This window comes from Colossoma macropomum, unplaced genomic scaffold, assembly GCF_904425465.1.
Source record: "Colossoma macropomum unplaced genomic scaffold, Colossoma_macropomum, whole genome shotgun sequence".
In the NCBI taxonomy this organism is placed as follows: Eukaryota; Metazoa; Chordata; class Actinopteri; order Characiformes; family Serrasalmidae; genus Colossoma; species Colossoma macropomum.
This window is the reverse complement of record NW_023494785.1, coordinates 19,715,886-19,732,174: the sequence shown is the minus strand read 5'-3', so window position 1 is coordinate 19,732,174 and position 16,289 is coordinate 19,715,886. Positions and strand designations below refer to the sequence as shown.

The window sequence follows — 16,289 nt, the reverse complement described above, 5'->3', positions numbered from 1 at the left end:
TTTTTCTTTTTTTATTTTCTTTATGCAAGTGTAAATTATATCTAATCATCTCTTATCTGCTCAGCAATATCTGATGGAAAAATGAATAACTTTATTTAATAACTTTTATTTAATGGCTGTTTTTGACTGGAAATTCAATAAATGGTCTCTGACTTTTGCACAGTATTGTACATGTAGTCATTTTCTAAGCTTATTTGTAAACCTAATTCTAACCTTAACAGCAGTAACCAGAAACAATTGTTTTGCCCTGTAAATCCAAATGTTTAAGTTTTAAATACGTTTCTATTGTCATGGTTTCCCTCTCCTCTCTACGCATAGTCTTGTGTTGTGTATAAGCAGCCCACTTGTTTTTCTTGCCTTTTTGTCTGGTCTTGTGTCATTTCAATGTATATTACTCAATTCAAGGTGTCACTGTAAGTCTGTTCTCAAGCATTTTGTTCATGATGGTGTCTTGTTTCATTTAATTAAAGCTCCTACAATCTGCTTCTGTTTGTGACAATAACACTTGATAAATATATTGCAATGTTTTGTTTAAAACTGGGGAACAAAATGTGACTGTAACATCAATCAAACACCAGTGTTAAAGAAGAGAGCAATTATTAAAAAAATAATCACTTGGCATATATATTTTAAACACTGATCTTTATTTGATGTTGCAGTCAAACCCCAGTTTGTTCTCAACTAGGAGAACTGCTCATAGAAATGTGACAGTTTAAGGCCTAAACATTTGGATTTGTAGTTTTAAAAAATGAAACATGGCTTTTGTAAAAAGCACTTTATGCAGTCAGGGCCATTTTGTTGGTCCTTACGATTCAGAATACCTCTGTTTTCTCTCATTTTCCTTCAAAATCAGTGCATTTTTGTGCTGAAACACAGACACATGCCCAGATGTCTGTCCATTTACACATTACAGGTAGAACAGGCAGAAGCCAACCTATTTCATGCAGTTGTAGCAGTTTAGCAATTTGACAGATCAATAAGTGACTAGTGTGTATTGATTGAGACTCACGTGGTCCATCAGTTCCCGGACCAGGCCATTCCACTGGCCCGTGCTTTCCTCCTGCGCGCCGTACTTGCCATCTTCCACAAGCCGTACCTCATAGACAAAGCCCAGGATGTTGGCCAGCTCACGCAGCAGGTCGATGCAGTAGCCCTCGAAGCGATCGTTACCGTGCAGAGGCTTGTCCGACTTCTTGAACATCACGTAAGGCTCCTCCTGTGGAGACACATACAGCTCTGAGCTCGCATCACCCCACCAGGGACCAGTATCTGAGAGAAAGGAGGCTGATGTGTGTCTGATAGGGCTTTGAAGTTTGCTTGCATGGACTTACGCTGGCACAGAGGGGGTACGAAGCCCCACTGATAGTAAGAGGATTGACACACCCATGCACACACACACACACACATTCTGTCTCTGTAGCAGACAAGGCGAGGCAGGGAGTGAAGCGTGGCCCTAATAAGAGATAATCCACCCTATCTCCTGCTCTGTGCTCCTCACAGCCAGGGCCGAGCACCGTAGCTCTGGACCACTCGCTCCATCCACTGCCAGCAGATGCTTCCAAAATAAGATAAGATGAGCTGATACTGGATGAGTGGCACAGGATACAGCTGACTCACTAACCAACAGCTGGACAGATTACCGATGTACTCTCTCTCTCTCTCTCTCTCTCTCTCTCTCTTGCTATCTCTCTCTCAATAAAATACAAAAATTGAACATATAAACAAGCAAGTGTTGTGTGTCCTATCAAAGAACTACACCCAAATTTATGCACACTACAATTTTATACAAAGAGAAAATAAATACATAAGTAAGGCAGACAATAAAGAAAAACAGACCACAACAAATTAAAGGCAACACCAGAATAAATGACTGGAGGAACATAAAGAATAAATGAAAGGTGTACTGCATACAATCATAGGTGTAGATTTATGAATGGCCCTATACATTTGCTTTCAACACATCTGGACAAAACCTTTTATCTACAAAAAACATTTTTACTCGAGAGTTCATAATGGAACAAGACTTTTTTGGACCATTTCCTTTGGTCCATTCATAACGAAATTGTAACAAAATTTAAGGGCCAGCTTGTATTTTCAAAATATGTCAAAAATGGTGATATATGTTTTTCTCCCAAAAGGGATGATAGCAACCTGATTTTTTTTGGTAACACTTCACTGTAGGATACTGTTTTTAAGGCTACATGACACCTACATAAGCTTGTCATGATTACTGACATAACCCTACAAAAATGTTTATAAATGCTTATTCCAAAAAGCATCATCTGTCATAAATACTACTTCAGTAACTTTGATCAAAATTGACAAATGTAACCTTGGTAGCGAATGACATCTATTGGAATAAGCATTTATAAACATTTATATAGGGTTATGTCAGTTGTCAAGACAAGCTTATGGAGGTGTCATGTAGCTTTATGAACAGTACCCTATAGTAAAGGGTTACTATTGGTTTTAACTATAGCCAGATTCACCCACTACGTAGGTCTCCCTCAATCATACAATGCTACTGAGCTAAGAGGGTGACGACTAGCACATGCTTTCTCCAAGACATATGAAGCCAGCTACTCTTGAACACTACATCATTGGACAGCCCAATGTGCTTGGAGGAGAATTTACAATACCATTTCCAAAAATTTGGGACGCTGTGTAGAATGTAAATAAAAATATGATGCAATGATATGCAAATCATCTAAACCATATTTTTAAAGGAAAATACTACAGAGACAACATATCAAATGTTGAAACTGAGAAATTGTATTGTTTTGTGAAAAATATGTGCCCATTTTGAATTTGATGCCGACAACATGTTCCAAAAAATTGGGACAGGGGAATGTTTACCACTGTTTTTCATCACCTCTTCTTTTTACAACACTCTGTAAGTGTAAGAGCCAAGGACACCGACTGCTATAGTTTATAGACTGCTAAAGTGAAATGTTTTCCATTCTTGTTTGATACAGGATTTCAGCTGCTCAACAGTTCAGAGTCTCCTTTGTCGTTTAGCATCTGGACTCTTTTAATACGGAGCGATGCTGTTGTAATACATGCAGAATTGTATTGCTGAAATAAACAAGGCCTTCCCTAAAAAAGACATCATCTGGATGGCAGCATATCATTCAGCATTAATGGTGCCTTCATAGATGTGCACTAATGCACCCCTATACCAACATGAATACTGGCTTTTGAACTGTGGACTGATAACAAGCTGAGTGGTCTTTAGCCTGGGGAATGTCCATGATTTCCAAAAAGAATTTCAATGTTGATTTGTCGGACCACAAAACACTTTTCCGCTTCCCCTCAGTCCATTTTAAATGAGCTTGGGCTCAGAGAAGGTGGCAGTGTTTCTGGATCTTGTTTATACATGGTTTCTTCTTTGTGTTTTAGAGTTTTAACTTGCACTTGTGGATACAGCGACGAACTGTTTTCACAGACAGTGGTTTTCAAAAGTGATCCTGAGCCCATGCACTGATTTCCACTACAGAATCATGACTGTTTTTAATGCAGTGCCACCTGAGGGCCCGAAGATCATGGCCAGCAAATACTGGTTTTTGGCTTTGTCCCTTGCAAACAGAGATTTCTCCAGATTCTCTGAATCTTTTAATGTTATTATGTACCGTAGATGATGAAAAGCAAAAGTTCTTTGCTATTTTATGTTGAGAAATGTTATTCTTGAATTGTTGCAATATTTGATCGTGCAGTCTTTCACAGATTGGTGAACCCCTCCTCATCTTTACTTCTGAAAGACTCTCTGGGATTCTTTTTTATGCTGCTTTTATGCTGCTTTGCACCACTCAGGAGCAACCGTGTATTGTTAATATTATATCATTTTTAAACAACTGTGGCTTAAACAGAGTGGATGTCTGGTTTAAATTCATATTTTCTGTTATGTCTTTGCGTCCCTGCGCACACACGACACATGGGAAATGCAGTCCATACACAGTCAGCATCTCTCTTGTTCCTTTATTATAGCAGACTTAGCTGTAGCAGAGTCTGTTAATGATAGCTAACTAGTTTAGACGGTCTAGCAGATTTATGCCACAGAAAAAGCTAAGGAAGCTAAGGAGTCACATTTATAGAAAGTGAGCAAATGTCTATTTTTTAGGAAAGTTGCAGATTTATCTTCCCACAACATCCTTATAATACAGCCAATGTAAAGTGATGCATTCAAACCCTACTATGATAATCAATGTAGCCTCTTATGCTACTATTTGTATACGCTTCTATAGTGGAGGAAGGCAAAAGCAATTAAAGTGAAACTAAAGTTTATGTGTGCTGCATCTGCTTCAATTCCACTTTGATTGCTTCTGCCGCATACCGCTATAGAAGCATGCATAAATAGCAGTGAGTTATGACCTCCTGACCCAAGGCCTGGATAAATTATTTCACTAGATCTACCTCATAAGGAATCTAGTCCACTTCATCAAAACAACACATGTATTCAGGTGAAAAAATACTTAGACAATACGATAAATGATTAAGTCACTAATGTTAACGTTACCATGTTAACTCTGGCAACGATATAGTAATTACTGAACTAATTACTGATGGATCTAAGTTTGGCTACATTTTTTTCATGTGGTAAACTGCACTTTTCTTTCAGTGATGTGGGTCTAAATTCATATTGATTGGAAGTTAGACATTCGAAATAAAGCCGGGATGTCACAGAAAATGGACAAAAATGAGACAGCAGTAGACAGCAGATTGCCCCCTTGTGCCCCTCTGCTGTGTCTGGCAGTATGCTGAGAGGGTGGTATTTATGAACACACACTTTTCGCAGACCTATGTCGTCTACCTTTCAATAGCAAATCATGCAAATTTGAATAATTTTAATACAACTCAATTTACACTGGTCGTTTTTATTTTCAAAAATGATACTACTGCAGGCTGCATGACAAATATTATTTATTTATTTATTCATTTATCCGTGTTGAAGAGAACATGTTGCGCTATAGGCAGGTTTGTGTGCAACGTCATCACAGAGATGCTGACACCACTAAGGTAGAAAGCAATAGAAAGCGTCACTCTTCACGGAATAATGCAACGATGACAAGAAGTTATTGAGCAGTAAACTGCACCAACTGCAGATGAGATGGTTGGAGAATGTTTAATATCCCGATTCTATCCCTTTGGCAAAAAACTGCAGAAGATTATGGACCCAGACCATCAAGAAGGCAGATTGTGTTCCTGATGGTCCTAAATGCTTAATAATAATCTGTGCAGCGCTCGCTTTGTATTCATTTCTGGTAAAGACATTCACCGGCTTCTTGAGGTGCCAGAATATAAAAGGAAAAATTGAATAAGAGGCCGACTTCAGCTTCATAGTTTTAATGTATCAACACATCAACACCTCTTCAACTGTAGTGTAATGCTGATGGCATTTTCTGACACAGTGATTTAGACGAGGCTGAAGTCGGCTTCCTTCTTGTTAGGATTTTCCTGTTTTACCTTAAATAGTGCCTGAGTGCCTCAATGGGCTAGGGAGCCAGAATGTAACTGCTGCACCATTTAAGGTAAAACGGGAAAATTAGAAAAAGAAGCTGGTGCATAAGCAGCTGACTTCAGCTTTGTGTAATTTAGGCTATCAAAATATCCTACTTACAGTTTTGTGTAAGTCTCTACCTATAAATATGCACCACAGTAGGACATTTTGACAAGGTAGCTTAGCACAATTCATCAGAACACTGGTATGTTTCTGCTTACTAACATTAGCTAGTTAAGTAGGAGTAAGTTAGCCCTGTGTGGTTCATATCATATGATAGACTAGCACCTATATATCATAGCCTAATATGCATACATCATAGCCTAACTAACTAGCCAACTAAGTAGTCTGTTTATCAACACTAACGGTACCATCATGCTCCTGATACTGTCAAATAAGAAGAGGATAGACAGGCAATAAAACAAACAATAAAAGGTAAGTTGGGTAAAATTCAATGGAAATGTCAGCAAGCTATGTTTTTGTGATTGGATAGCTCCTATTAGCTAAACATTTAGTGAATAGCAAACTTAGTGGGGTGTTTCTAGAGGCCTGATGGCTAGCCAATACTGATAATCAACCATTGTTAGCTAACATTTTACATACTAATGTCTTACATATTGTTGTATTATGCAAATGAAAGACAAACAAACAGATTCAACTCTGAAATGGCATTTTATACTTGAGTCAACAAGAATTTACAAACAATGTGAAATCTTTGTTGATTCTAACAGTTGACTAACATTACAGTCTTATGACTGGCTAAGTTACCTAAGTGGTTTTGATCCCTGGCGGTGTGTGTACCTAGTAATATTTGTAAACAGGAAGCCTGTCTATACTCTTTTCTCTCCCTTTGCGAGTTTATTGCTGGAAACATTTGTTCACATGCGCTCATTTCTACAACCGTTGTGATTTGTAAATGACTCAGTTCCACTTTAAAGTTGCATGCATACATTCAAGCATACACTCATTTTTATAAATCATTTGTGAGCATATTCTGAAAACTTCTTCTTCTTCTTTCTTCTTAAGAAAGAATTTAATATACATTTTATAAATGAGCCAAAGTGCGAGTGTGAGTATGATTGGTCAGGTGGTATGAGCAGTGCACTCCACCCCAAAGCAATTAACATACTACCATGCTCTGTGGCATGTATGAAAATGCTGAGCAGGCCCTGTTAACCTCTATTTTGGGTTAATATGGCAAGAAGATTTAAGTGACTGGCTAGTGATTCAATACGAACAGTGACTAAAATGGCATCTACGTGGGCGAGTGCATGTGTGGTGTAGACCAAGAGAACAGCACAGGCCTGAATGCTTGACCCCTACAGTGAAGAGGGTCTGATGGCTCTATGCTGTACGGGGCATTATGCTGTAATGGCTTTGGGTCCATTTGCCCCTTTAGAGGGATCAGCGTTCTATCCTGATGTGAGTGCTCTCTTCCAGGATGACAATACTCACATCCACATGAAATGAGGGATCACTAAATGGTTTGATGAGTTTGAAAATGATGTAAATTATGTGCTACAGGCTTCACATTCACCAGATCTCAACCCAACTGAACACCTGTGGGAGATTTTGGACCAACATGTTAGATAGCGCTCTCCCCTTTCATCATAAAAATACTAACTGAAGGAATACCTTTAGGAAGAATTTAGCACAGTTCCAGTGACATATAGAATCTATGACGTGTCACTCTAAGCTGTTGTGGTCACTCATGTGGCCTAAAACCTTACCAATACACTTTATGTTGTTTTTTCCTTTAATTTAAGTGTAAATAAATTCAAATAAAAAATTAAATGAGCATCTTGTATCCAATTTCAGGTCATGTTCCTCTTTAACATTATCTGTTGTAGGCTAAGAATAAGAGGGCTGCATGAATCACAGCGCTTTGGGTTCTGTTCCCAAAGCATTTCCCAGTGAGAGTGCAAGCATTTAGGTTACACTATCAGCGGCCTGTGCAAGGAACTGCTTCTCCACCAGTGAGACGCTCCAGGGATGTGTGGTGTGCCAGTGGAACATGTCCAAAGAGCGATAAGCATTCATCCGCCCCCGCCCCACCCACCTCCTGCATATTCAAAGCTAAAATCAACCAATGAGAAGCAGACATTTTGCAGTACAACTACAGCCTGGATTTACTTCGTAAACAAACATTTCTCTTTAGCTCCCTATTCTTAAACAAGCAAAAGTAAGACATCGTTCTACAATCGTGTCAATTCACTGACTGCTCCTCATTGTTAGGATACAACAGCTAAGCTGCCTGACTAGAGTTTCCATTGTTTCACGACACATGACTAATTTTTAAACCTAATCTCTCCCTTAAAATATACAAATACAAATTTATACAATGAATCATCATTTATGATACACAGTAGTGCAGAGGATATCAAAGCTGCCTTTCAAATCAAAATTCAGTCCTCATCTTACTAGCCACCGGCACTGACCAGTTGAAACAGCTGAATAACCTTTGTATAATCCATCTTTCTGGTAAATAGAGGATAAAAAAGTCCAAAATTACCCAAATCTCAAGGACTATGAATTGAGCATCTCAAGTCTGTTTGTCGACTGCCTATAGAGATATTGACTTCCCCATGATCAGTCCACAAATGCATCCTTCATGGCAAATGTTGTGAGGTTGGACAAGCTTTATAGGACATTGGAAAAAATCCCATTCAACCTGAGAAATTGTAGCAGACACTTTAAAATACTCAAATTTCACCAATTATAATTCACTTGGATGAGTGTGAATGATTATATTAGAACAGTGTTGTTTCTTTATCACTTGTGCTGAAGCTGCAGCTATACGATGTGTATGATCAAAATCATGTCCAACAAAGCAGAGGTGCTGCTGACAGAATCAAAGCTGTACCATGCACTATACATGGCTTGAAGTCTGGAGGGAATACCATTGGCTGTGTTCCCAGCTGGGAGGGGCTCTATGATAATGGTCACATTCTTTCTTCATGGAGTGATCCACTGCTTCAGTAAGGTGTTCATGTAGTCAGCAGAACTGGTAGAAAGAATTCACCGCTAAAAAACATGAAGGCCTTGAGCAACACTGTATGGCTCAAAAGATTATGCAGCTGGATCTCTGGAGGAATGTGCAACCACTGCTGTCCCAAAATGTTTGTAATGTCGGTTTGTTATGTACAGATGTTGGAGAACAGGGTATTTAGTGACAAATGAGCTAGAAAAAAAAACATTAAATAACAAACAAAGCCAAACCTTCAGCTCAGCTTACTCTCTAATCTTGCAGGCAGATATTAACAGAACTTCTTTGCAGTTCTTTTAATTATGGTGGTAAATTCCACTCTGTATAATTTCAAGTTAATTTCAAGTCAGTTTCATTTAAATAAACATTCCTTCAACAAAAAGATAAGCTGGAATATTTCAGCCAATAATTATAATTACATACTATATAATTATCTTTCATGTATAATGGATGATTTATGCAGAATGCATGCATACAAAAACTGGCTAAACTCAATGGGCTTCTGTTCTACAATGCTTTTGGCCATTTTTCGCTGGTTATGCAGAGTTTGATAAGCCTGTTATTAAAATAAATAATAATAAACAAAGGATTTTTTTTGGGTCCTAGATGTCCCTGAAACTACTCAATAAGCTCTGCACTATTAGCACCTCATGAAATAGCATATAAATCCACAATAAATAAGCTATGCTACGGATACTAGTAATACTAGGTAAATACCAGTTTCACTTATTTATTGCACAACAGCTGAGAACATTATAGGCTCATTCAATTTATTTGAACCTAACCAACAAAAGGCAGTCCAATAAAATCTCCCCTCTTCAACTCTGCCTCTGTGCTATCACTGATGTGTACCTGGGACCTATCTATAAAACTGGAGCTAGTAGAAGCCTTTCGTTTTTAAAGGGGGGCTCTGTGGAGGGCTGAAACGAGAGACCACCTGGGTGCTTTTAAGGTGCCGTCTGAACTTTTTTTTTGTTTATGAATGCGGGCTTCCTGTTCCCTAAGGCACCTTGTCTTTAATATAGCTGCAGATATGATTTTTCGCTGTCCTAAAGCACTGTCAAATAACCCCATTGTGCGCTGCGTGTCAGCAAGCTCTGTTTGCACATGTGTGTATTGCCATGGTAACACAGCTGCAGTCGAGTGTGTCTCTCGCGACAGTTTGTGAGAGAGACGCACAGCAGCAATAACCCGCTACGGTCGAAGGTTTTTTAAACACACACATCATATTATGACTCATCTGTGGAGCTGAATAGTGGACTCACCCTGAGTCGGGATGCTGTTTTTGTCCATCGCTCTATTGTACGTCAATGCTGGAGTTTTAGAAAAGCAAGACTCGATATGAGCCTCCTATTCACGATTTCAATTGGAGAGGTTGAAGAGAGTCAGATTCAGAAGGCCTACCTGTCAGTGCAATAGAAAGAGCAGTGGGGGAAACATTCTCATTCATGGCATTCAGGATGGCGCACAGCGTTCAAACATGAAGGACACTTCACCACGCAGTTCAGGCAATGCTGAAAATAAGACTACAGATTGTCTCTTGATTGCCTCCTGAATAACTTGAATCATTTGGAGAGAATTTCAATCACAGAGAGGTCCGTGGTGAAATATACTTTTAAAATGTCTCTCTCTCTCCTATTTCTTTCCTTCCAAACACTTGCTGTGTGTATGTGTAGGCAGATTGCTTCAGTAGTTGATGAGTGTCATACTGCATATACTCAGTATACTCAGCAAGGCTTTGAGGTAGACTTTGAGTAGACTGTAAACTGATTGGAAGTGTACTGCCAGAGAGAGAGATAGAGGAAGAGAGAATGCATTTACATTTTAAAGCATGGCAGATAAACCTTGAAAAATCTCTTATAGATGTGCCATTTCTGGAGTCTCATGGCGGCATCTTATATATTACACATACATTACACATCGTTGCAGAAGCATTTTAAAAAAATCTTCTAAAATCAGGGTATTAATAAAGGGAATTTGTCGCCCCTTTGCTGCAGTAACAGGCTCTGCTCTTCTGGGAAGACTTTGCGCTAGAAAATTACTGTGAGGATTTTATTGCACTCAGCAGCAAGAGCATTAGTGAGGTCAGATACTGACGTTAAATGATTAGTTCTGAATCATAAATGCCACTGAACTCATCCTAAAGGTACTGTATGGTCTTTCATTACTCCAGAGATCGTAGCTCCACATCACAAGGCTTTATGTTGCTTTAGCCAATTCTTGGCCTTGGGCATGATGACCTTAGGATAATTTGTGACTTCTCCAGAGCATCCTATTCTATTGGCAATGCTTTTCTAAGGAGATTTTACCAGCTATGTGAGCACAATTGAATGCTTGTGTCAGCAATAGGTGCACCTTAAAGTACCTCAAGTCACTCATTAGAAAAAAGGTATCTGGATACGTTTGGACATACAGGGTAGTATGTAAACATCGTTAAAGTTTCAAAATGTATCATTCATTCCCCAGTCCCAGTTAAACATATGAATGTGGTTATAAACAGCCTGTTTTAAATGTGCAGTGCATTTAGCCACCTAATCAGCATTGACACTAAAGTTATATGGAGTGTTTCAGCCTGGACTTCTTTTTGAATGAGGCACAGTAATGAATCATGGGGACATAAACCCACACAAATGTGGTAAAGCAGCAGTAGCACTTGTGAACATCTGTCCTCTTTCCTCTTCTAGACTGGCACCGACCACATCTGTGACATTTTTCCACCAGGCAATGTAGTATGGTATAGTACGACTACTAATCCATGGACACACATTTTATTATCATTTCCATTGCTAAGTGAACCGTACCGTATCTGAATCTGATGCTGAAGTTGTGTATCTTTCTTGCTGGGGTACCAAGCATGCTAAGTCAGAACACAAGGGTGGAGCTAGAAATGGTGCAGACCACTGATTGGTCAAACACAACTGTTACAAACTGTCACGTCATCGGTCGTGTAAGACAACTGCCACTTCTGAAAAGCTCTGCATGTACTGTAGAAATGCTGTTATTTCAAAATGAGGTTTTGGTTGGAAACAAAAGGGTTAATTTCTACAACCACTGAAGGAAAAATGATCCAATCAGGATTTTATACAGGAACATATACAGAAACATTGAATTTGGTGAGTTTGTGGACCCCAGAGGGTTAATATGTCTGTAATAAGCTTCAAAAAAACATGGAGTGTCTTTTTTCAAATGCCTGTATTTATCTAGAATGGCCAAAAATGTGAAATTACATTAGCTTAATGCTACAACACCACTACAAATCCCATAAGGGTGCTAGCAGAAATTAGAAATTAGTTTTGACATTCATGGCTGAAGCTGAAGGCTTAGCTCTAATTGTCATGGTTCATCACTGATAGTTCTGGGTTTAGATTAGTAACCGTGCTGCACTGCCTGATGGAAAAACGCCACTAGACTTGCCTGGAACAGAATCTTCTATTGGTTGTACCCTGTCTGCATTCTCACACAGGGCTAGCATGCTCACTAAACACAATGCCATGTGTTTGTCAGCCCATTAGCTTCTTGTAACCTCTCACCCTCTGTCAACTGTGAAAGACGGTAATTATCATAAACAGCCACAAGGCCTATTAACACATAAAACCTGTTTATTACTAACAAGCACCACCTGGGTCTGGCTGCACAATGGCATTGGCTCACCTCCACAGGAAAAAAAAGGTAAAACTGTTTATCCTTTGTTGATCTTTCTGCTTTTTTCATCTATTGAGTCTGTTGAGTGCTTTTCTCCAGTACATGTCAATAGACTATCATTCTTGCAGTGCTTAAGATAATTAAATTAAACTAGCTATTTGACTTTAGGATAAGAAGAAATGTACAAAAACACCCACATTTGTTCATACCGCTTCACTACCATTTCTTTTCCCTTAACCTCTATAGACCTATAGATTTTGCAATTCTTGCAGTTTTAAGATAAAGGCATCATATTTGAAATACAGCCTTCTGATATCCTCTTTTTGTTTAGTTAATTAAAATACTGTTGTTTTCTTTTGCTTCTCCACAAAGGTAACTTAACAGGAGAAGGAAAAAACATTCAACAACATTTAATTCAAGTTAATGTATAAAGATTCCAAAGTAATTTACACACAATATAAAGGGCAGCTTTCAAATGCACCTCCTGTCAAAAAAAAAAAACACGAAAACAAAACAAAAAACATGTCTTGCAATATCTTGCAATGTGATTGAATCTTATTCTTACTTACATCCATTCTATTCAAGTTACACAAAAATTAAGCCTAGTCTTGGTTTAGATTACAACTTTCAGTCCTGATATGCTCATTAAAGTCAATTAAAACTCTGCTTTCTCCATTAAACTCATTACAATGCATAAGCAGATAATCTAATGCAGTAGTAGTGCTGGTGTACAGAGTTTACCTCGGCCGGTAAAGAAGCCAGTATGAAATGTGTCATGTAGGGGCAAGAAAGTGTAGTACCTGACAAAGGTACATGTGAATGTTAATGTCCTACATGCCTCTAACAATTTCTGGCCAAAGCCTCAGAAGATGAAATGCTATTGCATCTGTAATTAAAAAGAGTGGAGAGGTGGGAATAAAGACCACTCAGTCAGACGAACCTAAATAAATTGCCAAAGCATTTTCAGAGCAGCAGAGATACATTCCTTAAATGCAAAGTCATCTTTCTATTCTTCTTTAACGAATTAAAAAATAGATTTTGTGTCTCACAAAAACAAATGATACTGGTTCGTTTGAGCCATTTTTAAACATTTATTTTAGGTTCATTGATCACCTGCCCTGCTTTGTTCCTGTGTGTGTCATTCAGCAGCAGCCCTCTAGCACTCAGAATTAACAAGAATGAGCCACTTGCCTCTGATTGCAGATCACACTGAGGGATAATAATAATAAAAAGAACAGTATACACAACACTAAATATAGCTTCATGACTACAGATGCATGGATTGTTGATCCTGGCTCCTTTCTTGTGGTCAGTTATTTTATCATATCATTGTGGAATGAACTAAATTAAAGTCCATTAGGCTCAGTTTTGTGCCACTGAGCTGGGGTAAGACGATTGACATATAAAGATAACAGATATTCTGATGCAGGGCTGACCAAAGCTGGCACGTGAGGATATTTGATTTAGCCTGCCCTCAATCACCCTCAATCAATGAGAAAACAAATATTTTTATATTATATAACTTATTGAATTCTTGTTTTCCTTTTGTAATTGTATTGTTAGAATATTTTAATAACAAAATACAGTTTAATGTTATCACTTTTTTAACTTAATTTAAAACCAATCTACTTTCTTTATTTACATTATTTTGTCTTTCTGCACCTGGGCCTACTACAAACATTGCACTTTAGCTTCCCAAGACAAAAAGTTTTGAATGCCTAATAATCAACATTGGCCTTAATTGAACTAATATTAATACTATTACAATTATAATTTTAGAAGTCTGCAATATGCAAATAAGGACTCTAACCAATCAAATCATTTTTAACCCTTTATGACAGACACAAACGCATGGCTATTTCTACAGTGTAATCTGCTGGTCCCCTATAACAACATGATTTCTCAACCACATTGTTGCAGTTATTTGACATGTAAAGAACATGATCTTACAAAGCTGAAAAACATCATAGATTTTTATTCAGTTTGTCTCATGATCTATCTTTTGCGCAAACAAATGAATATGAAAATAAGTCACGCATCAGTTATTTTATTCTTATTATTGTGAATTAAAACACTAAAAAGCAATTACCAATTCAAATTGTGCTCTGAATGAGCTCACACAAAAATCACACTGTATCCAACAATAAAGGAAGTCTTGTGCATCCTTTATACAGGGATAGAAAACATGGTAGCCTACATGTTTCACTTTGACCTATGCAAACATGCACATGCTGATTCTCCTCTGGCAACAGATTTAAAAATATTAAGGGGCTAATACCAAATTCTCAGAATAGATTGCAGGCAGGACACTCGGGTCGACAGGGTTAATGCTGTTTGCTGTGAGCATCTTTGCCAATTACATATATTTAAACTAACAGAAGTAAATTATTTTGAGCAAAATAATGCAGGCTGATCTTTAGTCATTTTTAATTCATCAGTGCTTTCATATTTTGCAAGGTATATCGCAATCGCAATATTGCGATCGATCGATTATATAGTTACTTTGATCACTTATTTTCATCCTGCTTAATATAGTTACTGCCATTATACCAACTCTCAAGTTCACCCTAAACACATAAGAGAATCCAGTTTTCGCTTCTGTAATGCAGATAGTTTCTTGATCATAACACTTCCTGAAGACATTTAAGTGAAGCTCCAGCTTGTTTGCATTTGCTCTTGGCCCATTAAAAACACTTTCCACAGACCAACTGCACAATAGAGGCTTCAGCAAACCTGAGCACATTAAAGTTTCATACAAAGACTGGCTTTCATCACTTATACCCTACCTCTCTCCTCACATCTCTCTATCTCTCTCTCTCTCTCTCTCTCTCTCTCTCTCTCTCTCTCTCTCTCTCTTGTGACACCTTTGATCCTCAGGCACCTGTCGAAGAGAGCTAGGATTTGTACTGCTTAATTCATTCTGATTGGCAACTGCAACATTGTGTGTGAAGAGTAAATAAGAAAACATCTATTGAATTCTGTTTTAATTAATTGTTTCTCTCGCTTAGGACACAGGATGTTTATTGAGCACCTCCCACTGGGAAATGGGAATAGGGTTAAAATCGTGATGTCACATTGTTGTAAAGCCTGTGCTGTTAGTTAAACGCTCCTCTGCTTTCTCACTCCTGTTGCGCATGCCTTCATAACACCCCAATGAATTTTCAAGTGTTGCTGGGGAACTGAGCATAGCACCAGTACTACTGCAACATAAAAAAGAAGAAACAGCCAGGAAAAAATGATATTGTGTACTCTTTCCTCATAATTGTCTTTAACCTTTAATTGGAGCTGCTTGAGCTCTGGCATTTGGGCAGCCCATAGTTGAATGTGATGTGGACAGCTCTGAAAGACTGCAGGTATTCATCTGTTTTGACCCCATATTCCACTTTGTTTCCATCAAACTCCACATGCTGCTTTGTAGCCATCAATGTTTTCATTTTTTCCTTGCTCCCATGAAAACTGACAAGGGCTCACACTGTCAATGAAGACCAGAACGGCCTTGTGCTAACAGGCTGCAAGTGATGTAACAGGGCAGAAATTTCAAAAGCATACTGCATTCTTCAAATAGTTTCTTATTCAGGGTAAGGCTTTAACTATGAATGTCTTCTATCACAAGAATACAACACTAAAATTAATTAACTGATTAAGAAATGGAATGGTTGCATAAGGAGCCAGCTTAGCTTGAATGTATGTTAAAAAAATATCAAAAGCTCTTTCACTGACGTTATAACATATAAATGAAGCTGCCCTGTGTTAAACAGCAAATCAGTGAAAACAAGTAAATCGGACCCATGTTTTGCTTAATTTGAAGCTAGAGAAATACATAAAGCCTGTTGCACATTCTATTTCTCACACATTTTCTCTGCATTTCTGTGTCTCTCCTTGTCTGCCTCTGGCATGTCTCCAGTCTTAAAATTTTAAAATATTACCCACATGCACAGTCACTGAACAGGATTTTGTGAGAATAATCTTCTGTTTAGCTAATATTGATATTTCATATTTGAACAGCTTGCTTATGATTGTTAAACTGCTTTGATTTTGCTATTCTGAACACCCTCCATTTTATCACTATGATTCATATATGAGACAATTTTTAATGATTTTTTTTTTTTACAGCTTAATGCACAGCTGAACAACATATCACATCCTATATTTTGACATTGTACATGC

General features: G+C 38.1%; 1 protein-coding gene across 1 annotated transcript in view; it reads right to left on the bottom strand.

The window, feature by feature from the left end:
• The window catches only part of LOC118818849 (glutamate receptor ionotropic, kainate 2-like), a 170,801-nt gene that overhangs the window by 50,855 nt on the left and 103,657 nt on the right, over positions 1-16,289 (bottom strand). The window contains 1 exon segment of the mRNA XM_036586360.1: positions 1,010-1,216. Coding sequence (XP_036442253.1) covers positions 1,010-1,216 — 207 coding nt within the window.